Source organism: Clupea harengus, chromosome 26 (genome assembly GCF_900700415.2).
Source record: "Clupea harengus chromosome 26, Ch_v2.0.2, whole genome shotgun sequence".
NCBI classification, from domain to species: Eukaryota; Metazoa; Chordata; class Actinopteri; order Clupeiformes; family Clupeidae; genus Clupea; species Clupea harengus.
In genome coordinates this window covers 8439342-8466512 of record NC_045177.1, presented here as the reverse complement: position 1 = coordinate 8466512, position 27171 = coordinate 8439342, and the positions used below count along the sequence as shown (strand labels likewise).

The window sequence follows — 27171 nt, the reverse complement described above, 5'->3', positions numbered from 1 at the left end:
TTCACAACTCTGGGAGCTCTGTGTTCATACATAAACGTCATAAAATTAAGGCAAACGAAACAAGAGAACAATAACAAGTTTAAGGTTAATTAAACATTAGTGTTTTGATTTTAAAGAGACCATAGTGGTCCTTTTAAGGCCTCCCTTTCTTCAGGTTGTTGGTTGGCTACAGTGAAGGGGAGCGGAGGCTCAACGTGGGGCTGAGTACTGCCAGCTTCTATCATTTCAATCGAGCTATTTAGGTATTTGTTCACTAGGGCACCATCTTGTGCTGAAAAGAATACTTTTGGGTTAAAGAAAGCTAGCGGACTGGGAGTCCTGGGGTTTTTGTGGTATAATCTTCTCCGCCGGTCCACTTGCATAAGCCACTTGCAAAACAATCATTAAAAACAGCTCGTCACATTGTCTACTGTACATTCACACAATGTATCGTTTGTATAAGCGCAAATGTTTTGAGGTGCTCTAAGGCATGACTAGAGGTTCTGAGGCAAAGCCTGGATGCCTGACCTTCCCATGCTATGACTTATGACCTGATGATATATACTTTTTGAATTTAGATGTATTATTCAGGCTGTCATTTAATGGTTTATAGCGCCAAAACAAAACAAAAGGGGAAAAAAAGAACAAAGAAGAAATAAAAACAAAGGGGAAAAAAACAACTCATGACATTCAATATCAGCCACTTGGGATTATGTCACTTTTTATGTCTTGGAAAGAGTGATATAATTTTTGAAGGGCCCCAATCTAGTTGGCCCAGGAATAAGCTTACCGATTGGTCCTTCTCACTGCTAGTAGCGAGCAGAGAAAGATGTGCTTTCATGACACACACAAGTCTTTGATGTAGAGCCTAGAGCGTGTACAAATATTTACAAGTGACTTCCAACGTTATCTACCTCAGTCTCGATTACTATTGTTTCCAGTAAGGCAGGAACGGATTTGCCATCTTTGTTTTTCTCCTTTGCTACCTTATGCTAGAAACATCCAGTGTGTGACTCTCCGAATGTTAATACTGGTTTTCAGTCGTAGTTTTTCAGTCATTGTTCGCAGGAGGACAAAGAGGGGCGAAGGTGCGATCTAGCTCAGCTGCTGACATTCAGACATTTGGTGTGATGCCGCCGTGACACAACAAGGACTGCACTGACGTCCGGCTGTCCCCGTTAAAGCTGGATCAGTTTACGTCACAAAGAGTCACATCGTCAACAACATTCATTGTGTGTTTGACCCCCGTCACCATGTGGCAGACGCGTCTATGCTGTTTCCTAGTTATTTTGCTACTGCCCTCACCACTGCAGTCGGGCCTGGAACTCTCAGCGTGTCCTTCTTACATTAATCACTCTAACTGCGCCTCTCCATGGGAAGAGGTTCATGGTTGATTGTATTTGAGCTGCAAGAAACAGCTAAAAACAGAACAGCACTTTTCTATCTTTTTTTTCTTCCAGGAGGCATTTCACAAGGCAGAACTTGGTGAAAGAAAGAAATCATAAGAAAAAAAAAGAAAGAAAGGGAAACAAGTCGAAAGTAGGACAAGTAGAGTGCTAAAATGAGAGCAAGGAAGAGAGGTGTGTGTGTGTGTGTGTGTGTGTGTGTGTGTGTAGGTGTGTGTGTGTGTGGGGGCGGGGGGGAAGCATGAAGTGGGCCACAAGCTATCAGACTGACTGACTGATGTTAGAGCTCTCGTGTTTTTAGCGATTTTACAGTGCTCGACTTACTCAGTAAAAAAGTGTATCTGTGTGCGTGGGTGAGGGGGGAGGGAGGGGTGGAGCACAAACTTCTTACTAAAACAGTGGAAGACAGAGTTGTTAGTGTGATTCGGTGAGGGTGGTAGTGGTCTGGTTAATTGACAATGGCTTAAGACAAGTAGTGACGTGGTCAGCTGGCCATACAAAAAAAGCTGATTTAGCGTGTAGTGGTCTGGTTAGTGGGCCACACAGATATCTGTGGTAGATCTAGTGGTCGGGTTAGTTGGTCACGGAACGAGGCGGAATACATGTAGTGGTATGGTTAGCTAACCAAACTGGATGGGGGGGGGGGGGGGGGGGGGTTAATGTAGAAGTCTGTTAATTGGAAAACACAAGGGCTTGGGGGGAGAATGTGGGTGAACCAGGTGGGTTGTAGTGATGGAGGAAACATGGATGTGGACCTCTGGACGGAGAGAAGGGGGGAGGGGGGGGGGGGGGCACAGGAGGTTTAAGGGAGATAAAAGGGGAGGGGTGTCTGGGATGCGGAAGTAAAGAAAAGAATGAAGAAATGAAGGATGAAAGGAACGAAGGGAAGAACAAAGGAGGAGAGAAAGGGGCTAGAAGGCGGGCTCAGTCTGTCCACTCTTTCTTGATGTTGAGGTTCCACTCCCAGACGAGGTGATCGTGCATGTCGTCGTCGGTGAACCTGGACTTGATGTTGTAGGTGCCCCGGGCCAGCATGCCCTTGGGCGCCTCCTCCAGCGGGGTCAGGAAGTCATACTCGGCGGCGGGCCGCGGGCCGTAGCTCCCCACCATGTAGTCGGACTTATCAACTGGAGGGGAAGAGTGGGTGAAGAGGAAGGAGAGGAAGGAGAGAGAACGAGGCACATAGGGGAAAGATGTTAGTAGAGTTACTGCAAGAGTGAAACAAGCCAGTGTCACTATTTGATCCAAGCATGTAGGCCTATATGAAAAAATTTAACGGCATATTTATATATTGCCGGAGCCATTATAAGGGTAGAGATAAGTCACTGAGGGAAAAATGAACAGGGGGGGTCTGTCATGCAAAAGGTGGCGGAGTTGTAAGTAGAAGTCCTGCCCTGTATAAAAAAAGATCCAATCAGATTGTTGGAAATGGCATAACTGACGTTTCGCCTCACCTGATTGTTCTGTTTATTTCGACCATTACCATAGCAACAGCCACGCAGTGAAATTTGATGCATGCGCAATAAGCAAATCAACCCGAACAATTGTCTTTTTTAGCCTCATTTTAGCAATCTATTGAAACATTGTTTATGCCGTTTAGGTCAGTGATTCCAGCTATGTACTTTTAAGGTCTGTTTGACCATTCTATGTGGAGTCTCTCCCAATTCATTTAGATAGGAGCCTAGTCTTGTTTGCCCGAAATAGCTATACCGAAGAAGGGAGAAAAACACCACATTCCCTATTGAGTGCAGCATGCTGTTTGGTAGGCAAAGCCATCTAGGCCATGAAATACACTCTGCCATGGAAAATGTCCAAAAACCAAAGTACTTACTTCGCACTCCCTTTCTGAAGGTCTGCTGGGTGAACTTTAGGCCAGACACAATCTCCTGGTTCACCTGTGAGGAGAAGGCTGAGGTGAGCTGTAGCCATTGTGAAGGCATGTATTCACAGCAACAGCAATTAGACCAGACATACTCTACACCATTCAGGAAGACAGTTTCACTCCTCGTTGGAATATCAAATTTAAGAGCTCCACTGACAATAACTGATCAGTTGAAAAGCAGTGTGTCACCTATGAAGCTGTGTTTGTGTCATTCCTCTGACTATCTACATCTTACAGTGTCTTTGGTCACACTGTTTCTGATGTTGTAGAACAGAGCACTAATGATGAAGCTAGTAGCGAGAATGATGAAGCTAGAAGCTAGAATGATGAGTAAGAAATTGTCAGTGTCTACATATATTTGTACTACAAAACTATGTAAAAGGAATTGAATAGTCATAGGTGTGTTTTATCAGGAATAACAACATTTATGACATACAGAAATTGTATGCAGCTCATGTGTGAAAGCAATTAAACCTGTAATGTTATTCATCACAATGCACTCCCATTGTGTTCTGAGCACAGACAAAAGTGACAAAGAACTTGGAGTCTTTGGAGATATCTTACCTTGAAGCTGATCTTAATTCTATACTCAACACCCTCTTTTAGCACAAAGCTTTGCTTCTTATATTCCTCCAGATCTCCTGTTAGAAAAGGAAATAACAGAAAGGAAATATTGCAAATGATAGCTTTGGTATTTTTGAAAATGAAACGTGGAAACATATATAATCTCAGGCCATAGCTGTGGAAAGTATGTGTTTAATGTAGTCATAAGGCGGCCATTTCCCTCCTCACCTTGCAGGTCTAAAGTGAGGGGATGCGGGGCTGCATCACACACCAGGGTCAACCGTGTCACCTGGACATTTGGAACTGCGCCGTCTGCAACTGAAACACCCACACACAAACACATAGTAGCATGAATACCTCCGTATGTGGTTGTCATGTCCTCGTCTCTCTCTCTTACAATCTGAAAACCTTTTCACAAAGTAATGTGGGTCACTGATCCCTTGTGTTTAACCCCAACACATTGGCACCCTCTCATTTAATGGGTTAGGCAGACTACCATGCATGGTAACCCCTGCGTGTGCTAACTGATTGTGAGGCATTGGCTGAGAAGAGTGTTAAATTCTAAACTGAATACATTTCTGAATGAATGCAAGTAAATTACCCGTTTGATCATTACAGAGATGAGTGTGAACAGGAGATAGCCCCCACACATATGAAACGTCTATGAAAGGTCATTCTATTGGAAGCAAAATATTGTGAACGACTCCGCTCTGCTGCCTGGAGACAGACAGTCGTCATGCACATGTAGGTGAGTCATTTCACAAGCTCATGACACACACAACACCAGTGAGCGGCGAGCACCAGTTAAGCAAAGTGACAAATTCACCCTGATAACCCTAACCCTGGAAAAAACCTTATTGTCAACAGTAGGATGGGAGAGACATACGCATACTGTAGGTAAGGGTTTTACATTAAGCTCTGTGAAGTCAGAAAGGTATTACTTTGAGTGGGTACAGGTGAACTAATGAACGGATATTAAAAAACGACATACGGTTTGACCTATGACTTAATAGATAGCCACAAGGAATAAGCAGCTGCAAATTGCAATTCCTTGCACAATTTGTGAAAGTAATATTGTCATCAAAACATGCTTATGAAACAAGTGCTTCTGGCTGTTTTTGGGACCCTGGGCTCACAATGGTACATCCCAGACAGGGCTGCTCGAGCCAACACTGTTCTCCTGTGCCAAGAGCCAACCTGTACTGCTGCTATCAGACCTTATAGGTTGTGCAGATAAGCAAGTGTCCTTCACTGCCATTCTCTTAACAGCACACCAAACACCTACAGTACTCACCTATCTATCTACATTTAGGACAAGATAATTTGACACGTGATAACACCAAATGCACAGACACAGACACAGACACAGACACAGACACACTCACACACACACACAAACGCACACAGGCACAGGCACACACGCACGCACGCACGCACGCACGCACACACACACACACACACACACACACACACACACACACAGGCACACACGCACAGACACAGACACAGACACAGACACAGACACACACACACGCACACACACAGACGCACCAGATTCATGGCCGTCTCCGAGCAAGGCCTTCTTGTACTTCTGCAAGCTCTCGTCATCCTTGTCCAGTTCGTGGATCTCCTGCAGGGTCTTCAGGGCAGGGGGCTTGTAGTTCACCAACTCTGCCTCAGTCTCAGCGTTCTCTGCCGCAATGGCCGCCAGCTGTTCCTCAGTGGGCTCCTGCTCAGCCATGACTATGGGTGTACGGTTAGAGGAACAGAGAGCAGGTAGCAGTGAGAAAATGAGAGGTGAGAGAGAGAGAGAGAGAGATAGAGATAGAGAGAGAGAGAGGTGAGTGCAAGAGAGAGAGAGAGAGAGAGAGAGAGAGAGAGAGAGAGAGAGAGAGGTGAGTGCAAGAGAGAGAGAGAGAGAGAGGTGAGTGCAAGAGAGAGAGAGAGAGAGAGAGAGACAGAGAGAGAGAGAGAGAATGAGGGAATGAGGGAAGGAAGGACAGAAATGAAGACAAAGATAAATGGACACGTAGACAGACAGACAGACAGACAGACAGACAGACAGACAGACATGGTTAATACCATGACAAATCACACAAGAAAGATGGACAGCCAAAGAAAAAGACAGGAAGCAGAGAGAAATAGAGAGAGAGAGATAAATGAATGTGATTAAAACATTTTCCACATCTGCAGAATCATCCAGAGTGCCTGCGCACATCTTAAAATGAGAAGCACTCTCTCCACAGCAGAAGGACACTAAGACACAGCTACATAGGAGATACAGGGGCTGCTGCATCTACCACAGCGCTAGCAGTTCACCAAAATGTTAACAGATTATACATAACTACTAAGATTATAAATGTTTCAAATATATGCTTATTTTGCTTCCTTTGAGGAAAGAAAGACACTCTGTAAAGTGTCTGGTAAAGGAATCGACAACGGATAAGGTAACACTGTTTCACGCTTGGACATTTTTTATTGTGGTGGACAATTATTAGAGACGCTTACAAAGACAGGAAGTGCATTGTTTGCCTTGACAGCTTTCCAAACCACACGAACAGCCCTAATCCTGCTCAAGTGGCCGTGTGTAGTGGTCAGGAGTCAGAGTTAAGCACTCACAGATTCACGGCCCAGTAAGATGGAAATCATTCAGACATTTTGTGGAATCACAAAACTAACAACATTTTAGCAGCAGCCTCCTTAAAACAATAACTCGGCTTTCTGTCTGGTGCAATGACATGACTACTGGAGGAACTGTAGAGGGCATCGCAACATTTTCTATTTTTTACCTAAAAGCAGGAAAGAAAAGTGTTTCTAATAAATTCATAAATGTTGTGTTACGAGACTCTTTTTAAAATGGTTGTTATGTAGGGACTAGGGGGATACCACAAAAATATTTTGACCTATACAGTATGCATGGTTCAGATACTAACATACCTGTTTTTTTCCCCCTAGGCTTGTAGAAACAAGTAGCTGAATTCCTAAAACTGACTGCGACAGCAACAGATAATTAGACTACCACAGCATGAATCCTCTAAGCTAAAGATCTACTTTTCTTCATGTTATGGTTTTCAGTGTACTGCTCATGTTATTGTCGTGAAAATCTAAATAAAATCTAAATATCTAATATAAAATATCTTGAAAGGTCATTAAAAGAACTCATGCCCATGCCACTAAGGATTCCTCAAAGGGGAAAAAAAAGACATGATGATACCTTACATTGATCTACCAAGCATCTTCTTGGGGATGTATCCTGCAAAGAATATTGCATCTATTGTGGCCAAGAAAACATTATTTTTGAGGTTTGATCGCTGAAGATAATATCCGCCCCCAAAGCAATTGGTTGTAAGACTTAAAATAGGGGGACAAAGAGAGATGACCGATGACTGAGTGACTCTTGTGACTCACTCATGACTCTCTACAGGGACAGATGTCCCTGGGAAAGGTTGTGGACAAAGCATCATGTTTTGCCAGCAACCTCCAAGTCCAGTCAGTTTTCCAGTGCTTGACAGGCCACTGTTTAGTCTCAGAGAACGCATGTTAGAAAACCACACAAGGACATGAATCAACTTAGGAAGGTTTGGTGTAGGACCTTTTTGTCACAAAGGCTGTCAGATACTGTAAGAGAACAATAGACCAAACATTTGTGTTGTAGGCTAATACTTGCATAAGAACTCAGAAACCTCGTCAAGCTTTTGCCAGTAATCAGCTTAATTAGCTCAGTAGTTAAGATATAGGGAGAATAAATACGACATTTATTTAACCAATTCTTGCCTAAAGAAGGCTAACTGTAGCACGTTAATCCGTCATTGTTATGACTGCATACCCTTAAGGGACGTATTTCCAGGCTGCATCTTACAATAGAGGTGCTAACTGCTATTTGCTATAAGGATAGGCAATCTCTCAGCAAGTTGGCGATGCCGTCTCACTCCTAAATATGTACATATTGGCACCATACGGTCCTATAAATTGGGCTACTTCAGCTAAGGAGCTTACATTAGAAACATGACACCCATCCCTGTTTCTGACAGTTGGCTACATTGTATCAAGAGTGAAAGCTATGGCGAGTTTATCCGTGAGATGCACTGGGTTTAATTCTTAACCATAACTAACCACGTTTAGCAAATATAGGTAATTGAGTTCAATAGCGAGATTTTGTCATACAATCTTCGATCGAGCTCATTGGACAATCTGCGGAAATGTACCATCTTCTCCCATTTGCGACGTCGAAAAGCCGAGATTCTATGGGGGCTTTGACAAAACGCCCAGTATTTGTTTGCCGGTAAAGGAGGTTAACAGAATATTTTGTCACAGTGCAGATATGTACTTCGTCGCATGGAAAATACTTGATTTGTAGTACATGTTCTTACCGTTAGCTTCCACCGATGCTTTTTTCCAGCTTCTTTCACCAATAGTCTGCGCTCTGCCGCTTTGTGCAAGTATGGCGAACTGAAAGCGGAGACGCCCGCACTGCACTACACGCTTCCGGGAAAGACGCAGCGTAAGTTCCCGGAGGCATGTCAGATATCTGCGACTTGAAGGAGTGGCTCGCACTTGTTGATCTGTATTTAGTCTTTGTTACTGCACAATTATTTTACAAAATAATTATTTAACTATGACATACAGTGAAAGTTGTTCAAGTCTTAACCAACATGCGCTGTAATAGACCTCTTAAAGGGTTTGATTGGCTTAATCAGGGGCACCGTATCAGAATAAGGCTACAACAAATCTGCCGGGGATTAGACGTATAGCTTTGACTGATAAATCAGATCATTGTATAAGATCATTACTGGGTTTGTGACTCAAGCCAAATCAACTACCAGCAGGATTACATTCTTGTGATGTAACATCGTAACATCAAATCGTGTGTAGACTCTGATTCAATCAAATATTATGCATTTTTCTGAATGAAAATAATAATAATAATAATCAAAAGTCAGGAGTCAAGACATACAAAGGCACAGTAGGTTTAATACAGGATTACAAAAACCAACATTGATTACAGAAACCCACTATGTATTTTAAAATGTGTAGTCCTTGAGAGCATAAAATTATACAGGGCTGGAAAAATTAAAATCATAAAAACTTAAAAGCTCTCCGTAGACTGATCAACTGTGTACACAACCCCATGTAAGGTCCAATTCTTTCAAAAAACAAAGACTGTCCATCCTGAGGTCTGAGACTGGCATTTCTCTGTAGGAGAAGGGAATGGCTAGTTTCAAGCGCTGGCAGCAGATGCTGCTTAACTGGTATCCATCTGAAAAATAGGAAACAACAACACAAAGCCATCAGACTAGTAAACAAGTAGCAGAACGCATGACCACTAATGAGTTTCTCTGCCTCTCAACTCAATGGAGCTGCTGAGATTTAACAAGGAGGTACCAAATCTGCACATTACATTCAGAGTAGAAGAGTACATTCAGAAAAGACAAAACAGGATCATCTATCGTCAAAGCCATTTTCAAAAGAGGTCAAATGAAACCGCAGTTTTGAGAAATAGTTTCAATCTTCCCCCTACTCCTGGTGTTCGCACCTGATACATTTCATGCCGGCTGAAGGAGTACGGATAGTGTGTTGAGAGGAGGGACAACCCCAAAGATATGCTTTACTTAGACATGGCCTCTACCTCGTCTCTTCACCGGCTGCAGAACTCTTACCTTTATCTAGGCATTATGTTAATATTTTGAGCTCTTTAGTAGCTTAATGTTTACATACCTTGGCGTTGTAGGCATCTAGCTGTGCATCCAGCTCCTCTGCAGTGAGCTGTTTGGTGTCGTTTCGTCGTCCACCTCGCCCTCCTCTCCCTCGGTAGCCGCCGCCACCACCACCGCCACCACCTCCTCCTCCTCCTCCTCCTCCTCCGCCGCCACCACGCCTCATCGATCTCCCGAAATCAGGGTCCCTCACACCGAGTCGATCCCGTTTGACAGACCCAGTAGAATCAGAGTCACGAGCTCCAAGTCGAACCCGTCTCTTCACTCCACTCTCATCAGAATGCCGGTCCCCTCCTCGTCCTCCTTCGTTGAAGCTGTGGCACACAATCAAGGTTTAGTTATGTGAAGACGTATTCACTACTCTGACCAGTGTAGTAAAAGAATAAGATTAATGTAAATAAGTGCTACATGCAGTTTCGATCCAAACACATTCCAGATATAGCCTGACATTGAAATCAAAGTCTAAGGCTGCCCATCACTTATTAGGTCTTGAAATTTAATTCCACTCTAATTTAACTCGTTATCTTGTTTTCCATTTGAATGCTGATATGCTTCAGAGGAATAGGGGAGAGGTGTGTGCAAACTGAAATACACTCCTTGCTCATACATGCTCGGGACACACTTAAAGGATTAGAACCATTTGATGAGGAAATGTTTGGAATTATTTTGTAAATCATGTTTTAAATCTACAGTTAGCAACCCAAGGCCCAGCCCATGTGCTAGCAAGTGTGATCTTATGCAGTTAGGATTGATCATGATTATGGAAAACATTCTGGTACGCTTCACAAAGGCCAAATTGAGATCTTCCCGTGCCCAAAAGTCCACAGCAGAAATGGTGTATTAGGTATGTACGTGTTAAGTTTTTATGTCCAGCATGTTAAAGAGAAGTTGTCTGCTCTTAAAGACAAAAGAAATGAGATGTCAAACCTTTGCCTTGATGGTGACCTCCGGCTTGAAGACATCTGCCCCGTCACCAGCTCGATGTCCATGGTGCGACCTGAAAGCACCATAATAGATTTAACTCCCTGAACATCAAACTGTTCATTTCACGTCAGTGGAAAAGAAAGAAGAAAACAGGATGCAAGCAACAGGACTGACCATCAAGGGGGACACCATTGTAATGCTTCATAGCCTTGAGCGCCTCTGCTTTCTTCTCGAAGTGGACGTCGGCTGTTCCCAGGCTGCGGCCTGATCGGTCGTAGTGCACCGCTGCTTTTGTCAAAGTGCCAAATTCCTTAAATAACTCCTGAGGATGAGGGAAAAATGTGTTAGGGACATTCAATTCTCCTTCAGGTTTTGGATCATTGACACTCAACCACTCTTCTTACAAGCCAATCTTTAGTGTCTGGGTAGACTCAAGGTAACCAACAGATGCTGCCTGCACAAAGCCAAATGTGAAGAACTGCAAGTCGTGTCCTGCTTGCCATAACCAAACATAACTTTTTAGTTAACTTAACTGATGGGATACTTTAAAACAGATTATATATCACCACACCAGAAATGAATCCACTGGTGGCAGTGTTTACTGGCAGAGAGCTGTGCAGAGTGTAAACTATACTCCCTGATGCCTTAATATTGGTACTTGAAATATTCTGCACAATTCTTGAAAGTAATGCCATAGCAACATACCTTTATGTCTGCATCGGACACCCCAAAGTCCAGGTTGGACACCATCAGTTTCCCACTAGTCTCCAAACCAATAACTGGACTGGTGTCTCTCCTTTCAGCTTTGCTGCTTCCAAATCCATCATCAAACATGTCATGCTGCCATTTGTCTGGTAGTTCTCTGGGCTGTAAATTGGGGGGGAAAATAAAATATAGCATCATAAGATAAAGCACACATTTATATTAACCCAACCGTTAACTGTGTAATATATATATCCACTCATACTACACAAACCATTATGTTGCAGGTACTAATATCTTATCAACTCAAGGATAACTTAAACATTGCCTGCTTTTTAAAAACGTGACTACAATATATAGATACAACGTTTTCCATTTAAGGAACACATCAAATTAAAAATACTTTTTGAAATACGGAATGCTCTGATTTGGACAGAAAGATTAAGTCTTCACTGCGTTCTCCTCCAACTGTGATGGTGAATTCTGCCCCAATTCGTCTTCCCACAGTAGCACATTCCCCTCGCCGAAGATATATATCGTTCCGAAGCTCATTCCTCAGTTGGTGTATTTCACAATCCTGAAGGCTAAATTTGGAATTCAATAAGCTGTGTCCTCACAGGCGTGCATTTCTGCCAGGGACAATGCTTGTTAAGTGCAACAAGGCATGTCCATGTGTCCATTTCAGGTTTCTTTAAATCAAATTTTGATGTCCACTCTAACTAAATGCAAGGGGTTGTTGATGGGGTGGGTTTTAGCGCCCAATATTAAGTCGGGGAGACTTCACCGTGAGCAAGGAAAGTCCTGAAGGGTTACTCATCCGTTACTAGAAATGTACATGGAAAACTCGACGTCCTGGACTCGAGTGGTTCGCCACAACATGAAACGACTTCAGCTTGTTACTTAGTGCGTCTTTAGATAACGTAACCAGCTCAGGTGTTTCTCAGATGTGATGGGTCACAGTTGAATCTTCCCGTTAAAAAGCACAGACAGGTTACATCGATGCAACTATTAAACTTCACTCCTCCTTGATGAATTCATAGACGTGATTCCTACAATTCAAATTGCAGGATCTAACCGCATGATGGTCGTGTGTAGCTAGTTAGCTAACCAACGAACGTTAGCATGGTTATCTGGCTAGCTATGTGGATTACCGAGAGTTTAAGCGCCAAGTGTTCAGCAAAGACAACTGATGTGTCCTGCTTTCAGTAACTCTCCCAGTCTGGATGTATCGATTTCTCCCTACCCTGGAATATGGAGTCTGTCTCGGTCTGTCCCGGTTGAAATTTTGTCGACTTTGTCTAGTTGGACCCGATCCGCTTCGAGAGCCACCACGGCTGCCGCTTCCTCTGCGAGGTCTTCCACCGCCTTTCTGTGTTTTATCTTGTTTGATGATCTCATCCAATGACATATCAAGTTTGTCCGACATATTTCTAAACTATCAACACTGTTCTTAGACAAATAACGTTAGATAACTCAACTTAAACTTTTCCGAACACCTGAACACAACTAGTCACAACAAAAGATAATCCAACTTGCTAGCTGCTAACGCCGTGCTTATGTACGCCACGGAAGTGACGCATTACTATACTACTTTCGCCGGAAAACGTATCAAGTGGAGCCCTCTAGCGAATGATTTCAGATCCACATCGTGTTGCTTTATTGGAAAAAGACTTTTCATGTCTGTTCTCTCTTGGGTTGTATTGGACTAGACTCTGGTCTGGATAAAACATATTTAAGCTATAGCGATCAAAACGATTTTACATTTGATTGTGTCTGGTAATTTAGCCTTTATATATAATTGCAGGCCTATAGGCCCATTTCAATGACAGTGTTTTCTACAGTATGAAATGTCTAAACTAGGTAGGCTGCATGATCTTACAGCTGAAGACTCTTTAGTCACCTTAGTCATTGAGTGGGGTTTTATCCAAATTATTATTTTTTGTAGACCCTATTTCTTATCCGACATGCTTTATGCGCACTTTTATTTTGAAAGAAGGCACTAACAGTGAACCCTACACTGTCCCATAGTGTCCTCCCGAGATTATTGACCCCGAGGCACAAAAGACCACATTGCTTGTCATAAGGTAGAAGTTTTCTGCAAGGAACTCTTCGGGACTACCTGAGTTAATTTGAGACAACGGTGAGTGTAATGGCATGGGGCAGGTTAGGCCTACATGTAGGGCAATGATCCAGCCTAATATACGTGAACTCTGCCTCTCAGAGTGATGTTATTTTTAAGCTGCTAAGAGACTGTTTTTCACGTTTTCATATTTATATTTCATATACCGTTCCCCACGGTAAACAATGCGAGGGGGAGCAGATTAAACCGGTCATACACAACCAAATTACTTAGACTGTAATATCTGACAGTGCTCTCTTGTATCGTTGTTTTTAATTCACGCATTTAAGGCGTCATGGCATCGGAATACCCTGTTCCTGTATTTCTAGCTGAGCATTGTGATTCAAGTCTTGGCCACACACGTCACTTTCATTTATAATCATGATGATCATTTTAGTTTTCTTCACAGGGCACTTCTCTCCAGTAGTCTGCTCTCCCAACTCTGTACGGAATGTCTTTACCATCACGTGACCTATCACAAACGCTCCCCCCTCACGCGCTGAATCGACTGGCTAAGGAATGGCTGATGGAAGATACACCGAACTTTGACCTGGCAGGATTGTGCGTGGGGTCACAGGAAGTGAAGGCCCACTTGTTGTGCAAATCCCCAGGCACTGTACTGGCGGGCTGCCCATTCTTCAGTGCAGTCTTCACAGAGCTGGGATGCACTGTAGAGTGGACCTACGCAGAGGGCCAGATACTGGGTGAGAGACCTACCTAGGGACTTGTGCAATGCTTTGGAATCACTGGTTTTCTGAATACAGACACTGGATTGATTCAAGTGTGCCTTTATGCTGATTTTGCCCAAAAAGGAACCTAGCCATCCTGTCACATACTTCAATCTGTCTGTCTGATTTATGATGGGGATTCTCCTGTGCTAGGCCCAGACCCAGTGACCCTCACAGCAGTGGTGACCGGCCCAGCCAGGTGTGTCCTGCTGGGGGAGAGACCGGCGCTGAACTGCATGGCACGGGCCTCCGGCATTGCCACCCGCTGCGCTCAGCTACAGGGCCTGGCCCAGACCGCCGGGTGGCACGGGCAGGTGGCGGGCACTCGTAAGACCACGCCAGGCTTCCGGCTGGTGGAGAAGTACAGCATGCTGGTGGGAGGCGTGTCCACACACCGGCACGACCTGAGCAGCATGGTGATGCTGAAGGACAACCACGTGTGGGCCGTCGGAAGCATCACACAGGTAGGCTGGCACACACAAGCTGAAGAAACACAGGGGAACACAGAACGAGGGGAGAACCAGGAGTTCGGCCTTTTTTTCTGGGAAAGGGCTCAAATCTCAGCCCATGTCTAGGTTCCAAAACCTATAGAAAAAGCTGGCCCATATTTTATAAGTATTGTATTTAAAGATGGAAATGTGAAAGGAGGACACCTTTCTCACACGCTGAAGGGTTTTCTCTGCATTATCCCCTTCTCTTGAGCTAAAATGTTAGGCCTGCATTACATTGTTGAAAATGAGGTCACTCTGCTTAGTTCTTTAAAGTTAAACGTGTTGTTTCCTGTGTTGGAAAGTGTCTGCTGACGGTGCACTACTGTTGCTGAGATATCTCACTATGTCAACTTGCAGGCAGTTGCGGATGCGCGGTCAGTGTGTGGCTTCAGCACCAAAATTGAGGTGGAGTGCCGGAGCCAGGAGGAGGGGAGGGAGGCCGCTGTGGCCGGAGCGGAGATCATCATGCTGGACAACTTCAAGCCAGAGGTGAGGCCCATCTAGGAGCTTTCATTACTCTGTTTAGACGTTGGCCTTCAGCACAGTGCATCAGACTCGTGTGGTCTCCTACTTGTCTCTCATTGTACAATTTCCTCTTTCAACTTAAAGGTGCGGTCTGCAATTCGAATCTGATGGTCATTTTGTACCACATAAATGGAGACTCAGTTTTGGTCAGGCAATGATAGAAAAATCAGTTGTCCATTTTATTTACAATGATGCACATCAAAGGAGAGAGAGCATGGCTTCACTTACAGATTCACCAGCTTCTCTGATTAGAACACAGAAAGTCTCAGTTTTAGTATCCTGGGTCTGACAGGAGAGGGCGTTAATCACCGGGGTCTAGCCTACGTAGGTCACACTGAGGAGACTGAACTGTCTGTTATCCTGGCAATTTAGAGTACGGTAGATATCTTATGATGCAGAGAATGCAAGAAGTAACAGTAACAAACTGAACTCACACACACACACACACACACACACACACACACACACACACACACACACACACACACACACACACACACACACACACACACACACACACACACACACACACACACAGAGTCCCAGAAATGTTCCATTCTTACCTCAGAACACAAGGACAGGATATCACACACATATCATAAGAATCTTATGAAGTTACACATGAGAACACGCATACATTCAGACATTGTTATACTAAACCCTGATTCTGTATATAAGGAAATGAAGGCCCCATACAATAGTCTAGCCAATCAACATGTTGCTTCAGGAGCACAGATGGAAGGAGTGTATTTTTGCTGGCTGTTGAGCTCAAATATCAACAAACCTTTTGCCTGAACTTGCTATTTCATTAAGGAAACACTACCTGGCGAGACCTTGCATAGCAGTCATTAACCATGTCCTTATGAATGGCAACAGATGGAAAAGCAGCAGAAAGGACTAACTAATATATTTGCAGACCTTTGCAGAAAAGTTGTGTTTTTTTTTATCACATGTGTATTTGAAGCATCTTGTTTACAGATCTTTCACTTACTTTTATATTTATTGTATGGTCTATGTGGTACTGTGGTTCTCAAGAAATGGAATCTAATTCCCCTGTAGGTGAAAGATGTGGTACATGCATATCTGGCAATGACTATCAAAGCTGACACATTTATTTTACAAATGTTCAACCTCAGTCACCCCGCAGTGAAGCCTGGCCTAGTTCTCACTTCTCGTTTGGGTTCACATGGAGAAATACGGAACATGTCTGTCAGTCTGGGGTTCAACTGTTTGTTATACAAAGCAACGCACAGAAGACATTTTTTAGTGGAGTGTTAGAATAGTTTTGAAGTTTACAAATAAATGTCACACAATTTAGAAATGTATTTTGCGATTCAATACACACAAGTGCATTTGTGAATCGGGTGACATTTATTTGTGACTTTTGAAGCGTTTCTAACACTAAACGTGTTGCCTTACAAGCTGCATGCAACGGGATCACACAGGTGTGAAATCTTCTAAAATTAGTGCCACTTCCTGTGTTCTGCTGGTGTTTTTTTTGGTGTATGAGCCGTAACTAAGTAACTATGTAGGTTACAGTGTTTGCTGCAACGTATCAGAAGACACTCTAAATATGGCAATGCACAAGTTTTAACCAGCCTTCTCCATTTAAGCCATTTGGTTGCACAAGTTTTAACCAGCCTTCCCCATTAAGCCATTTGGTTGCACTGTCAGCTTATTTTTAGGTTACTTTTACACCCCCACTGGTTAGAGCTGCTTATTTTATACTGATATGTTTCCCTTCTACGTGAGATTAACCTAGAACTAAGACATGTGCAACCTCATGTCTTTCACTTCCACTTTTTTCATCTTTTCTCTTTGCTTTCTGGCACCACTGTTACTCGTAGCTTGTAAATTGTTCATCAAAATAATCACCCTCACAGCATATTCATTTTAGAAATTCATTCTGGGGTTGCATCCTACAAGGAGCCGTTTAAGTCTGTGAAGACTTCATTTTTGTGTTTAAGAGTTGTAAAAAAGGGACCTGGAGGAGAATCTTCAACGGGTACATACTGACAATCAGAGGCACGTGGCCTGCCCAGGTGGAAAGAGGCCCGAACGGTTTTGCTTTCTGCAAGGTTTGCATCGGCTCCTCGCCTTAATGGGGCACCTTAGTGTGTCTATAAAGGAGCGCCTGATGTGTTGAAGTGTCTGTGGAAGCTTATGGGTTCGATTCCCGCATGGGGCGCTGTTGGCTCTGGGGGGCAGGTCCTCCCCAGACCTTCAGTGCTCAGGTGGGCTATCTCCCGGGCCTTTCTGTGTGGAGTTTGCATGTTCTCCCTGTGTTCACAAGGGGTTTCCTCCACTTAGAACCCCAACAGAAAAAACATGCGAAAGAACAGAACACTCTTCGTCCGTCCCTGACCAAGACAGACGGTTCACCTCACCTGGTCCCCGGGCGCTTAAAAGCTGCCCACTGCTCCTGGGGTCCTGGAGGAAGGACAGTCCGAGATGGGAAAAAGCAGAGACTAAATTCACAACAACCTCAGGCCTGCGTGTAGAATAGAATAGAATAGAATATATTTATTTGTCATTGCACAAGTACAACGAAATTAAGGTAGCAGCTCTCGGACACAAAAACAGTTAAAAAATAGATTGAACATATATATATACAGTATATACATATTTACACTATAAAAACACAAGACATATAACACAACAGAGAGACAAATACAGGTCAGTTTTGTGCATTGTTAAGTGCTATGATGGCTCTGGGATAGAAGCTGTTTCTCAGCCTGTCTGTTTTTGCTATGATGGTCCTAAAGCGTCTCCCTGAGGGCAACAGTTATAGGTGGTAACCAGGGCGTGTTGAGTCTCTGAGGATGCTGTGGGCTTTTCTGAAGCAGCGTGTTTTATAAATGTCCTCAAGAGGTGGAAGAGAGCAGCCAATTACATTTTGCGCTGTGTTAATGACCCTCTGGAGTACCTTTCTTGTTGCTGCCGTGCAGCTGGCAAACCACAGCGAGATGCCATAGCTTAACACTGACTCCACAGAGCAGCGGTAAAAGTAACTAAGACACTAAGACACTAACAGTTTCTTTTTTAATTTGTTCTTCCTGAGTAACCTCAGTGTGCGTGTGTGTGTGTTGGTGTGTGTGTGTGTGTGTGTGTGTGTGTGTGTGTGTGTGTGTGTGTCCTGTTTCGCCTCCATGTATTCACGTGTGTGTTGCAGTCTGTCGCTTGTGCGATTCAAGTCTGACAATTATATTATATTGTTTTTTTATGGGAAAAAGGAACAATTCTGAGGAAGTGGAGTCGGGCAGGTTGTACTTTCATTCCGAAGGAGAAGAACACTGACCATAGGCCAGTTTCGACATATCAGTCTTTTCAATTCTTCACACATATCCTGGCAGCATTTGGAGATTGGTATCATGGCTGGTTGCACCATTTCTCCGTCGACTTTCATCATGGCAATGGGGGGAATTTTAAGGGAATCTGAAGGGGTTGGTGGGGGTGAGAGGCTGCAGGACTCACCCGGTGAAGAGTGGTACAGTTCCATGTTCAGTGACTGAGGACAGGTTGAAGAGATTGTTAAGGCTATCAATACCATTGATAAATCCTTCTTGCCTTGTAAATTGAAATTGTGATGCCTGCAGTTTGGGCTTTTGCCACTCATAAGGTGGCCTTTGACTGTGTATGAAGGTGCCATTTCAGAGGAGGAGAAAGTTGAGAGAATCATGAATAAGGCAGTTAGCAAATGGCTTGTGGTGCCATCTTCTGTAGCACTGAAAGGAAAGGGAATTTTGGAGTTACCGATGACCAGCTTGGTGGAGGTGTTCAAATGTGCTAAGACCAGCCTGGAGATGGCTTTGTTCTTGACTGCAGGGCCCTTAGACTTAGAAACCCACGAGAAGCGGCTCAAGGTGCACTACAGCATAGAGAGCATTATTGGGGTGGTTTTCTGTTGGGTCCCCAGGGCCATGTTGGCCTCTCCAGTGACGAGCAGGCAGACAGTGCTGCCAGGAGAGCTCCCACTGAAGACGGCACTGGATGGCAAACCCCAGTGCTGCCAGGAGAGCTCCCACTGCAGACGGCACTGGATGGCAAACCCCGGTGCTGCCAGGAGAGCTCCCACTGCAGTCGGCACTGGATGGCAAACCCCGGTGCTGCCAGGAGAGCTCTCACTGCAGACGGCACTGGATGGCAAACCCCGGTGCTGCCAGGAGAGCTCCCACTGCAGACGGCACTGGATGGCAAACCCCAGTGCTGCCAGGAGAGCTCTCGCTGCAGACGGCACTGGATGGCAAACCCCGGTGCTGCCAGGAGAGCTCCCACTGCAGTCGGCACTGGATGGCAAACCCCGGTGCTGCCAGGAGAGCTCTCACTGCAGACGGCACTGGATGGCAAACCCCGGTGCTGCCAGGAGAGCTCTCACTGCAGACGGCACTGGATGGCAAACCCCGGTGCTGCCAGGAGAGCTCCCACTGCAGACGGCACTGGATGGCAAACCCCAGTGCTGCCAGGAGAGCTCTCACTGAAGACGGCACTGGTTGGCAAACCCCAGCGCTGCCAGGAGAGCTCTCACTGAAGACGGCACTGGATGGCAAACCCCAGACTCAGACCCGTACTGGCCTCTTCTATTTCAACAAAGTGGGGTGAAATGGGGTGAAAGAGGTGTATACCAGGTGCTGTATTGGTCATTCAAGGCTCACCCATGTTTCTTTATTAAAGGGTGAAGAACCACCATCATGCCATTTCTGCACAACGTCTCCGGCAATTATGCATAGTTTACTCTATTGTCCTGCTCTAAACACCACAATGGTTTGATTCTCAAGGACTTTGGGTGATGTTTTTAATAAGGTGCCACCACAAAAAAAGTTGTGGGTTTTTTATCACATGTGTATTTGAAGCATCTTGTTTAGTTTTTGTATTGATCTGTGTAACTGTGTTTATTTATTATATAGATTTCACAATACCTTTTTTTTGCCATGAAATGGCCACAGGTGCTGGTATGGCATTAAACAAATATAGACCTACTTACTTAATTAATGAATTACTATTTTTATATTTGTTTTTACATCTTTAGAGACCTAGGTTGAACATGTAGGAAGATCATGTGTTTGCCTTGCGGTCAGTCGAACAGTGGGTGTTCTACAGTGCCCTCCACAATTATTGGCACCCCTAGTGAATATGAGCAAAACAGGCTATAAAGAAATATGTCTTTGCTATTTATCATCTTGGTCTTTCACTCAAAATATTCACAAAAATCTTACCTTTTCATTGAAGTAAAACTATTGAAAGAAAAAAAAACTGTTGACATTAAATCAATATTTTTCCCCAAAACATGTGTGCCACAATTATTGGCACCCCTAGAAAAATCTTATAATTAAAATCTAACTGAAGTATATTTCCAGTCATGTTTTACATTTTTAAGTTCACCTGTTTGATAAGCAACTTTTAAAAGGTCAACCACGACTTCCTGTTCCACTGGCGTACAAATATGAGGTGACACAGGCCAAATTCCATTAGTCATTCATCACTATGGGAAAGACCCAAGAACACAGTGACGATGTGCGACGGAAAGTTGTGGAGCTGCACAAATTAAGAAATGGACACAAGAAAATCTCTAAAGAGTTGAAAATACCCATTTCCACTATCATGGAAATAATTAAGAAGTTTAAAGCAACAGGAGATGTTAAGAATCAGCCTGGAAGAGGACGTGTGTGTACATTGACCCCACGCACCGTGAGGAGGATGGTTCGACTGGCAAAAGAATCTCCAAGGATCACAGCTGGAGAATTGTAGAGGTGAGTTGAGTCTTGGGGTCAGAAAGTCTCCAAAACTACCATCAGACGCCACCTACATCACAACAAGTTGTTTTGGAGGGTTGCCAGAAAAAGCCTCTGCTGTCAATCAACTACAAACTAAAGCGCCTACAGTTTGCCAAATGTAAGTCAGACTTTCAATGGGGCCGAGTTATATGGTCAGATGAGACCAAAATAAAGCTTTTTGGCAACAAACATCAAAGGTGGGTTTGGCGTAGACAGAAAGATAGCCATACAGAAAAGACCCCCATACCCAATGTGAAGAATGGTGGCGGATCTTTGATGTTGTGGGGCTGTTTTTCTTCCAAAGGCCCTGGACATCTTGTTAGGATACATGGTATCATGGACTCCATCAAATACCAACAGATAATTAATGAAAACCTAACAGCCCCCTCCAGTAAGCTTAAAATGGGCTGTGGTTGGACCTTCCAGCAGGTCAATGATCCGAAGCACACCTCAAAATCAACACAAAAATGGTTCACCGACCGCAGAATAAAGGTTTTGCCATGGCCATCACAGTCCCCCGACCTAAACCCCATAGAAAATCTGTGGGATGAGCTGAAGCCGAGTCTACAAACGTTGACCTCAGAATCTGAAGGATCTGGAGAGATACTGCATGTAGGAATGGTCTCAGATCCCGTGCCATGTGTTCACCAACCTCCTCACGCATTATAGGAGAAGACTCAGAGCTGTTATCTTGGCAAAGGGAGGCTGCACAAAACATTAAATTAAGGGGTGCCAATAATTGTGGCACACATGTTTTGGGGAAAAATATGTATTTAATGTCAACAGTTTTTTTTTTCTTTCAATAGTTTTACTTTAATGAAAAGGTAAGATTTTTGTGAATATTTTGAGTGAAAGACCAAGAGGATGAACAGCAAAGACATATTTTTTTATAGCCTGTTTTGGTCATATTCACTAGGGGTGCCAATAGTTGTGGAGGGCACTGTATGTACTGATTCAAAGTTAGTGAAGTATATTAAATCAACATTTTAGACACAAAACAGATTTAATTTTCAAGGTATTAATTGTAGAAATACATTGTATTAACAAACAGCATTAAAATGGCAATACAAATTGACAGTAAATTACATTAATGTTGACATCATGATCACTGATTGACGGATTCTTAAAAAGGCTAACAGCCTGTATCTGATTTCACATTCTCTTAACATCAGCATGTTGACGTTTCGTTCCCGCAAACTTTTTGACCACTTTATCCCCTTTATCTCTTTCAATTAAAAGTAGCACGAGTTGCGAGAGTTGTGAGTGTGTGTGTGTGTGTGTGTGTGTGTGTCTGTGTTTTAGAGCAGATTATCAATTAAAATCTTTCATAAAAAAAAACACCAGAAACTGTGATTAACACGTTTGTTGAACACATCTTTCAGAATGATTAACCTATAACACTACAGACTCCAGAATTCATTTTTGCCTGGCCGTGGGTGTGTGACACCCATTAAAGCTCTGCTAGTGGCTCCACTGTTTGTCACCGCCTCCCCGATGCAGTTCCACTGTTTGTCACCGCCTCCCCGATGCAGCTCCACTGTTTGTCACCGCCTCCCCGATGCAGTTCCACTGTTTGTCACCGCCTCCCCGATGCAGTTCCACTGTTTGTCACCGCCTCCCCGATGCAGTTCCACTGTTTGTCACCGCCTACCCGATGCAGTTCCACTGATAGACTGGTGAGAGGCAACAGATGACAAAGCCGAAACTGTGTGGGTGTCTGCTGCAGGAGTAGAAAAGATAAATTTTACTCACATGGGATACATATATTTACTGCATTTGGTTAGAAGACAAACCAAAGTGTTGCCAAATTCATGTTGTTTCCATACCTGAGATGCTGAAAGTAGAGCAGGCAAAACCCCAAAACAATGTGAACAGCTGTGGAAGAGGAAGAGAGAGAGAGAGAGAGAGAGAGAGAGAGAGAGGGAAAGAAAGAAAGAGAGAGACAGAGGGAGGGAGGGAGGGAGAGAGGGAGGGTGGGAGGGTGGGAGGGAGGGAGGGAGGGGGGAGAGAGACAGACAGACAGAAACAGACAGACGGAGGGAGAGAGAGAGGGAGGGAGGGGGAGAGAGAGACAGAGACAGACGGAGGGAGGGAGGGGGAAAGGGAGAGAGAGAAAGAAAGAAAGAGAAACAGAAAGAAAGAGAGAGAGAGAGAGACAGACAGACAGACAGAGACAGAGGGAGGGAGGGGGGAGAGAGAGACAGAGACAGACAGGGACAGACAGTCAGACGGAGGGTGGGAGGGGGAGAGAGAGAGAGAGAAAGAAAGAGAAACAGAAAGACAGACAGACAGAGACAGAGGGAAGGAGGGAGGGGGGAGAGAGAGACAGACAGAGGGAGGGAGGGGGAGAGAGAGAGAGAGATGACTATGTAATCTTGTTCAATGTAACAAAATAAAACTATAAACCAAACTATAAAGTGTTTTGCAAAATCTAGTACAAATGACGGTTTCTACAAGAAACTACACAAAAGAAAGACACAAAACTGATGAATTAATGCCTTAAAAGAGGACAAATTGGTGTTGGAAGAGATAAAATTGGGACTATACGAATGGGGTAACAACTGATTGACATGCTGTCACTTAATTAACTAAAACCAAAAATATGATAAACTAAAATGAAGTAGAATTGCGTCCAGGAAACATAAACTAATTGAACCACTGGTGAAACTAACTAAAAACAAATGGATATTGAGATTGAATACAAACATTGATAAAATAAAAAAAATATTTGAAAATGGAAAGCTAGTTTCCTATACGCTTGACTAGCTGAAGTCTCTTTCCCATCAAGAAAGGACGTTACTTGTGTGCAGTCTTCTCATCTCATCTCTCTCTCTATCTCTCTCTCTCTCTCTCTCTCTCTCTCTCTCTCGGGGGGACAGTCTAAATGCAAACTTTGACCTGTCTTCATCAGGCAATACAGTAAACCAAGCAAATATTTTGTCTTTTCCAATTGATGCAGCAATTCCACTCCGCTGGTTCTGTGCCATCTGGGAATTCTCTTTGCTCCTGCAGCGATAGATCATACAGATGCCTGTAGTGACCGGCGCCACACGCCAACTTACAAAAATTGGGAGGTGTGCGGCCAGCCAGAAGGGCAGCAAGCCGCAGGCACGCCAAAGGAAATACTGTCACTTTTGGAGTGCGCTGCCTTGCACAAGGACAACAACAGCGACCATAAATCCCACTTCCTGTGAAACCGTCAGCCTCCAACTCAAACCAATGGTGGCCAGATGTTAGTGTAGGATCCACTTTTAGTGGAGATAACATGACAACTTTTAAAATAAAACTTCTTGACTAGTCTGTGAAGGCCAATAATCATTTGTGGGCCACCAGGAACTTTCAAAATGTGAGAAGTCAGTATTACACTTAAAAGTCCTGTGGCTTTAAAAAGATAAAGCTATGGTTTCTCATTTTTTCTAATTTAGTAAGGAAGTGCCTGATACTGTAAGTGCCCCTCCCTGAGATCTTCAAACACATTTATATATTCATCATCTCCTCAGGGTCAGACAGACCAAGTATAGGAGTAGGGCTGAACCGTGTGAGGGTCAAAGGAAATGTGGCGTGACTAAGTGCGAGGAAGGGTGTGTTTACATGTCCTCTGGCACATAGGTTATAGTTCCTTTTTTTGCTGGTCACACAACACACCCGCAACACGTTTCTAAATCAAGTTTCACCATCTGTGAGAAAGAAAAAAGGAGAAATTCAACAATGATGTAATAGAGCTCACGTTTTTTTTCTCCCCTTGATCCATCCCCCCCCCCCCTGCTCTCTTACTTTTTATAATTATTATAAATGTTAAGTCAGCCACCAGTCCTCCCATTTCTGTGAGAACTTATTTGGTTTCTCATGAACCAGGAGGGAGAAGTGATGAGTAAAAAACAACTCCCACGCCCCACTGGGAAGATGAGGATGTTACACATCACTGTGTACTCTTGGTATTACTACTTGTCTAGGTTGTCTTCATCTGTATCGTACATCCATCCCCAAAGGCATCACAACCAAAGTGCACTGCATTAATTCCATGAGTTCTTAAGATCCGTTGTTTGAAAAATTTTAAGTCCATTAAAGTTTGTTTCCTGAGCGCCTCTTTGGCCCGTTCTTTTTGTGTAGTCTTTACGCCTCTGGAGTTCTTTCCACCTTTTTATTTTTTACTCCATGTCCCATCCTTCAATCTGTCCTCTTCAGTAGCATCAGGAAGTTGAAACGACCCGGTGTTCAGGTTCTGTTTCTGCCGTGTGTGTCCCACAGGACTTGCTTGCCACGGCCCGGGCTCTGAAGCAGGACTTCCCTGGCGTGATCATCGAGGCCAGCGGAGGGGTGACGCCCGAGACCCTGCCTCAGTACTTCTCTCCACACGTGGACGTGGTCTCGCTGGGCTGCCTGACCCAAGGGTGCCCCATCTCAGACTTCTCCCTCAAGGTGCAGCGCCCCGAGACCCAGACGGGGCGCTGATGTATTGGTTGTAGAACCATCCTAGGAGTGGACAGCAGGGGGGGGGGATGTCGGCTGGATTCATTCCTGTTAGCTTCCTGTCACTGAATGTTTTAGGAGAGCTTAACTAATGCCCATATGTGTTTGGATTCCTGATGTTAAAGAGGAACTCCGGTATATTTTCACCAGGGCCCTATTTTTCCATCTTTTTGGGTCCAGTCAGACCAACATTGAGTCATTCGTCATTAGATTACCATTAGTTACTTATGACTGTAGAAACACACACATCTTTGTAGGGATCCTTTTCATTAACACTTAACACCGTGTTGAATGACACTATGAGCCTGTCAGTGGTGAACACAAGTGTTTTACTTTGACGTGGATGCTTGCCCCACAGGATTAAATTGTATAGCCGTTTTGATCCTAGTAAATTTGGACCCAAAAAGATGGGAAAATAGGGCCCAGGTTAAATATTCTCCTATAAGATCTCCTTTAAGTCACAAGAGCTTTCCTATACCATGGTGATCATGTGACATCGGTCACAGACTTACTAGACTAACACATTACCACTTCATTATAAAACTCCCGTCATCAAGAGTTTACATTTTTCCAATCATCTTCACTGCAGTGGTATTTTAAAGACTTTATTAAGATTATTAATTATTAAGATTATTAATACCTTAAAAGTATACATTCCAATATAAAAGAAATACACCATTTTCACTTTTCAACACATTTTTTATGTATGTTTCCTTTCCAACAGATTGTAGCTGTTACAGCTCTTACTTGTTACACCTGTTTTAAAGTGCACTAATGTAAGGGTGTGTTTGATATAGTGATAAATAAATAAAAGCACAAGAGATTCTATTGAGTTGTTCTCATTGGTTATATGCAATAATGAACATGCGCTGTGAGATCATACACCTCAATTTCCTGCTCCGTCTGGATTTTCCTATTTTCCTATCCTTACTTCAGAGTCAACTGCCACGTGCTGACCAATCATATGTCCTCAATCCTTTTTTAAAAAAAAACCTTAACTTCTTACATGCATGTATTCTGTATAATGTCATTGTAGAGTGCCAGAAGGCTCTGGTTATAAAGCAAGCCTTGTAAGCGTATTTGCTGTAGTGAGTAAGCAACTTTTGTGATGTAGTGCTACACAAAGATATCCCACATAGTTGCAGGGACTCTACCACTATCGACTATTGACCACAGGTAAGAACTACTGACGAGGTCAGAGAGGTACCTAAGATAATGAGTTTCAAAACTACTGAGCACAGGTCAGAGAGATAACTAAGATAATGAGTTTCAAAACTACTGAGCATCTGCCCACAATTGCTTCATGCCTTCAAAGCTCTTCTCATGATTCACCCCTTTTGCAACACCGAACCTGGTGGAAACATGCTGTGTTACAATTACTGTACTCTGGTAAACTCTACTCAGGGGCCAACCAAACCAAATGAGATGTGCGGAGGCTGCCTGCCAGGAAGGGTGTGGCCTTTGTAGAGAACAGTGTATTACATATGGTTATACATGTAGCTGAGAAGGGAGGGGTAATGATAGCACATCCTTCCGGTTGCTAGCCATCAAGAATCACCACAATGTCATGATGTCAAATAGAAGACTGATGCTAAAAACTGTGACCATTTTACATGAGAAAATGTGCACATGATAATTGTGATTGTTCAAATGGCTCATTTAAAAAAATAAAAGCAGCTAGTCTTTGCAGCAGTTGAGAAAACCTTCTTAAGAGGTCCTTTCCCCTTCATATTTGCCTTATCTCTTAGAATTGTGAGAATTTGGGAAAGAGCTTAACTAAATTCAAATGTAATCATTACTTTTGTTATGGCAAGGACACAGAAAAGAGAGTATTTGATCCTTTTTAAGGAAACTCAATACCATATGTGGCTAGCCTGCTTAAGGCTTGCAACGGTT

General features: G+C 43.7%; 3 protein-coding genes across 4 annotated transcripts; 1 reads left to right on the top strand and 2 right to left on the bottom strand.

Annotated features, from left to right (window-relative positions):
* Positions 1–2056: 2056 nt before the first annotated feature.
* Positions 2057–8700, bottom strand: LOC105897423 (rho GDP-dissociation inhibitor 1). Its single transcript, XM_012824357.3, has 6 exons — positions 8202–8700; positions 5383–5574; positions 4060–4149; positions 3832–3908; positions 3217–3280; positions 2057–2512 (listed from the first exon to the last, which is right to left on the bottom strand). The coding sequence occupies exons 2-6, from the start codon at positions 5570–5572 to the stop codon at positions 2310–2312; spliced, it is 624 nt and encodes a 207-aa protein (XP_012679811.1). The 5' UTR covers positions 5573–5574; positions 8202–8700; the 3' UTR covers positions 2057–2309.
* An 82-nt stretch (positions 8701–8782) lies between these two features.
* LOC105897413 (THO complex subunit 4-like) lies at positions 8783–12745 on the bottom strand. Its single transcript, XM_012824347.3, has 6 exons — positions 12415–12745; positions 11175–11336; positions 10644–10791; positions 10473–10542; positions 9547–9859; positions 8783–9088 (listed from the first exon to the last, which is right to left on the bottom strand). Exons 1-6 carry the CDS (start codon positions 12595–12597, stop codon positions 9074–9076), a joined length of 891 nt encoding a protein of 296 aa, XP_012679801.2. The 5' UTR covers positions 12598–12745; the 3' UTR covers positions 8783–9073.
* A 418-nt stretch (positions 12746–13163) lies between these two features.
* Positions 13164–26103, top strand: LOC105897385 (nicotinate-nucleotide pyrophosphorylase [carboxylating]). 2 transcript variants are annotated; one of them, XM_012824317.3, is made up of 5 exons: positions 13164–13311; positions 13700–13994; positions 14172–14482; positions 14867–14998; positions 25054–26103. In XM_012824317.3, the coding sequence occupies exons 2-5, from the start codon at positions 13742–13744 to the stop codon at positions 25255–25257; spliced, it is 900 nt and encodes a 299-aa protein (XP_012679771.2). In that variant the 5' UTR covers positions 13164–13311; positions 13700–13741; the 3' UTR covers positions 25258–26103. The 2 variants fall into 2 exon arrangements, with proteins under 2 accessions (XP_012679771.2, XP_031419956.1); XM_031564096.2 differs by having other exon boundaries at positions 13186–13311; positions 13688–13994.
* Positions 26104–27171: the final 1068 nt, after the last annotated feature.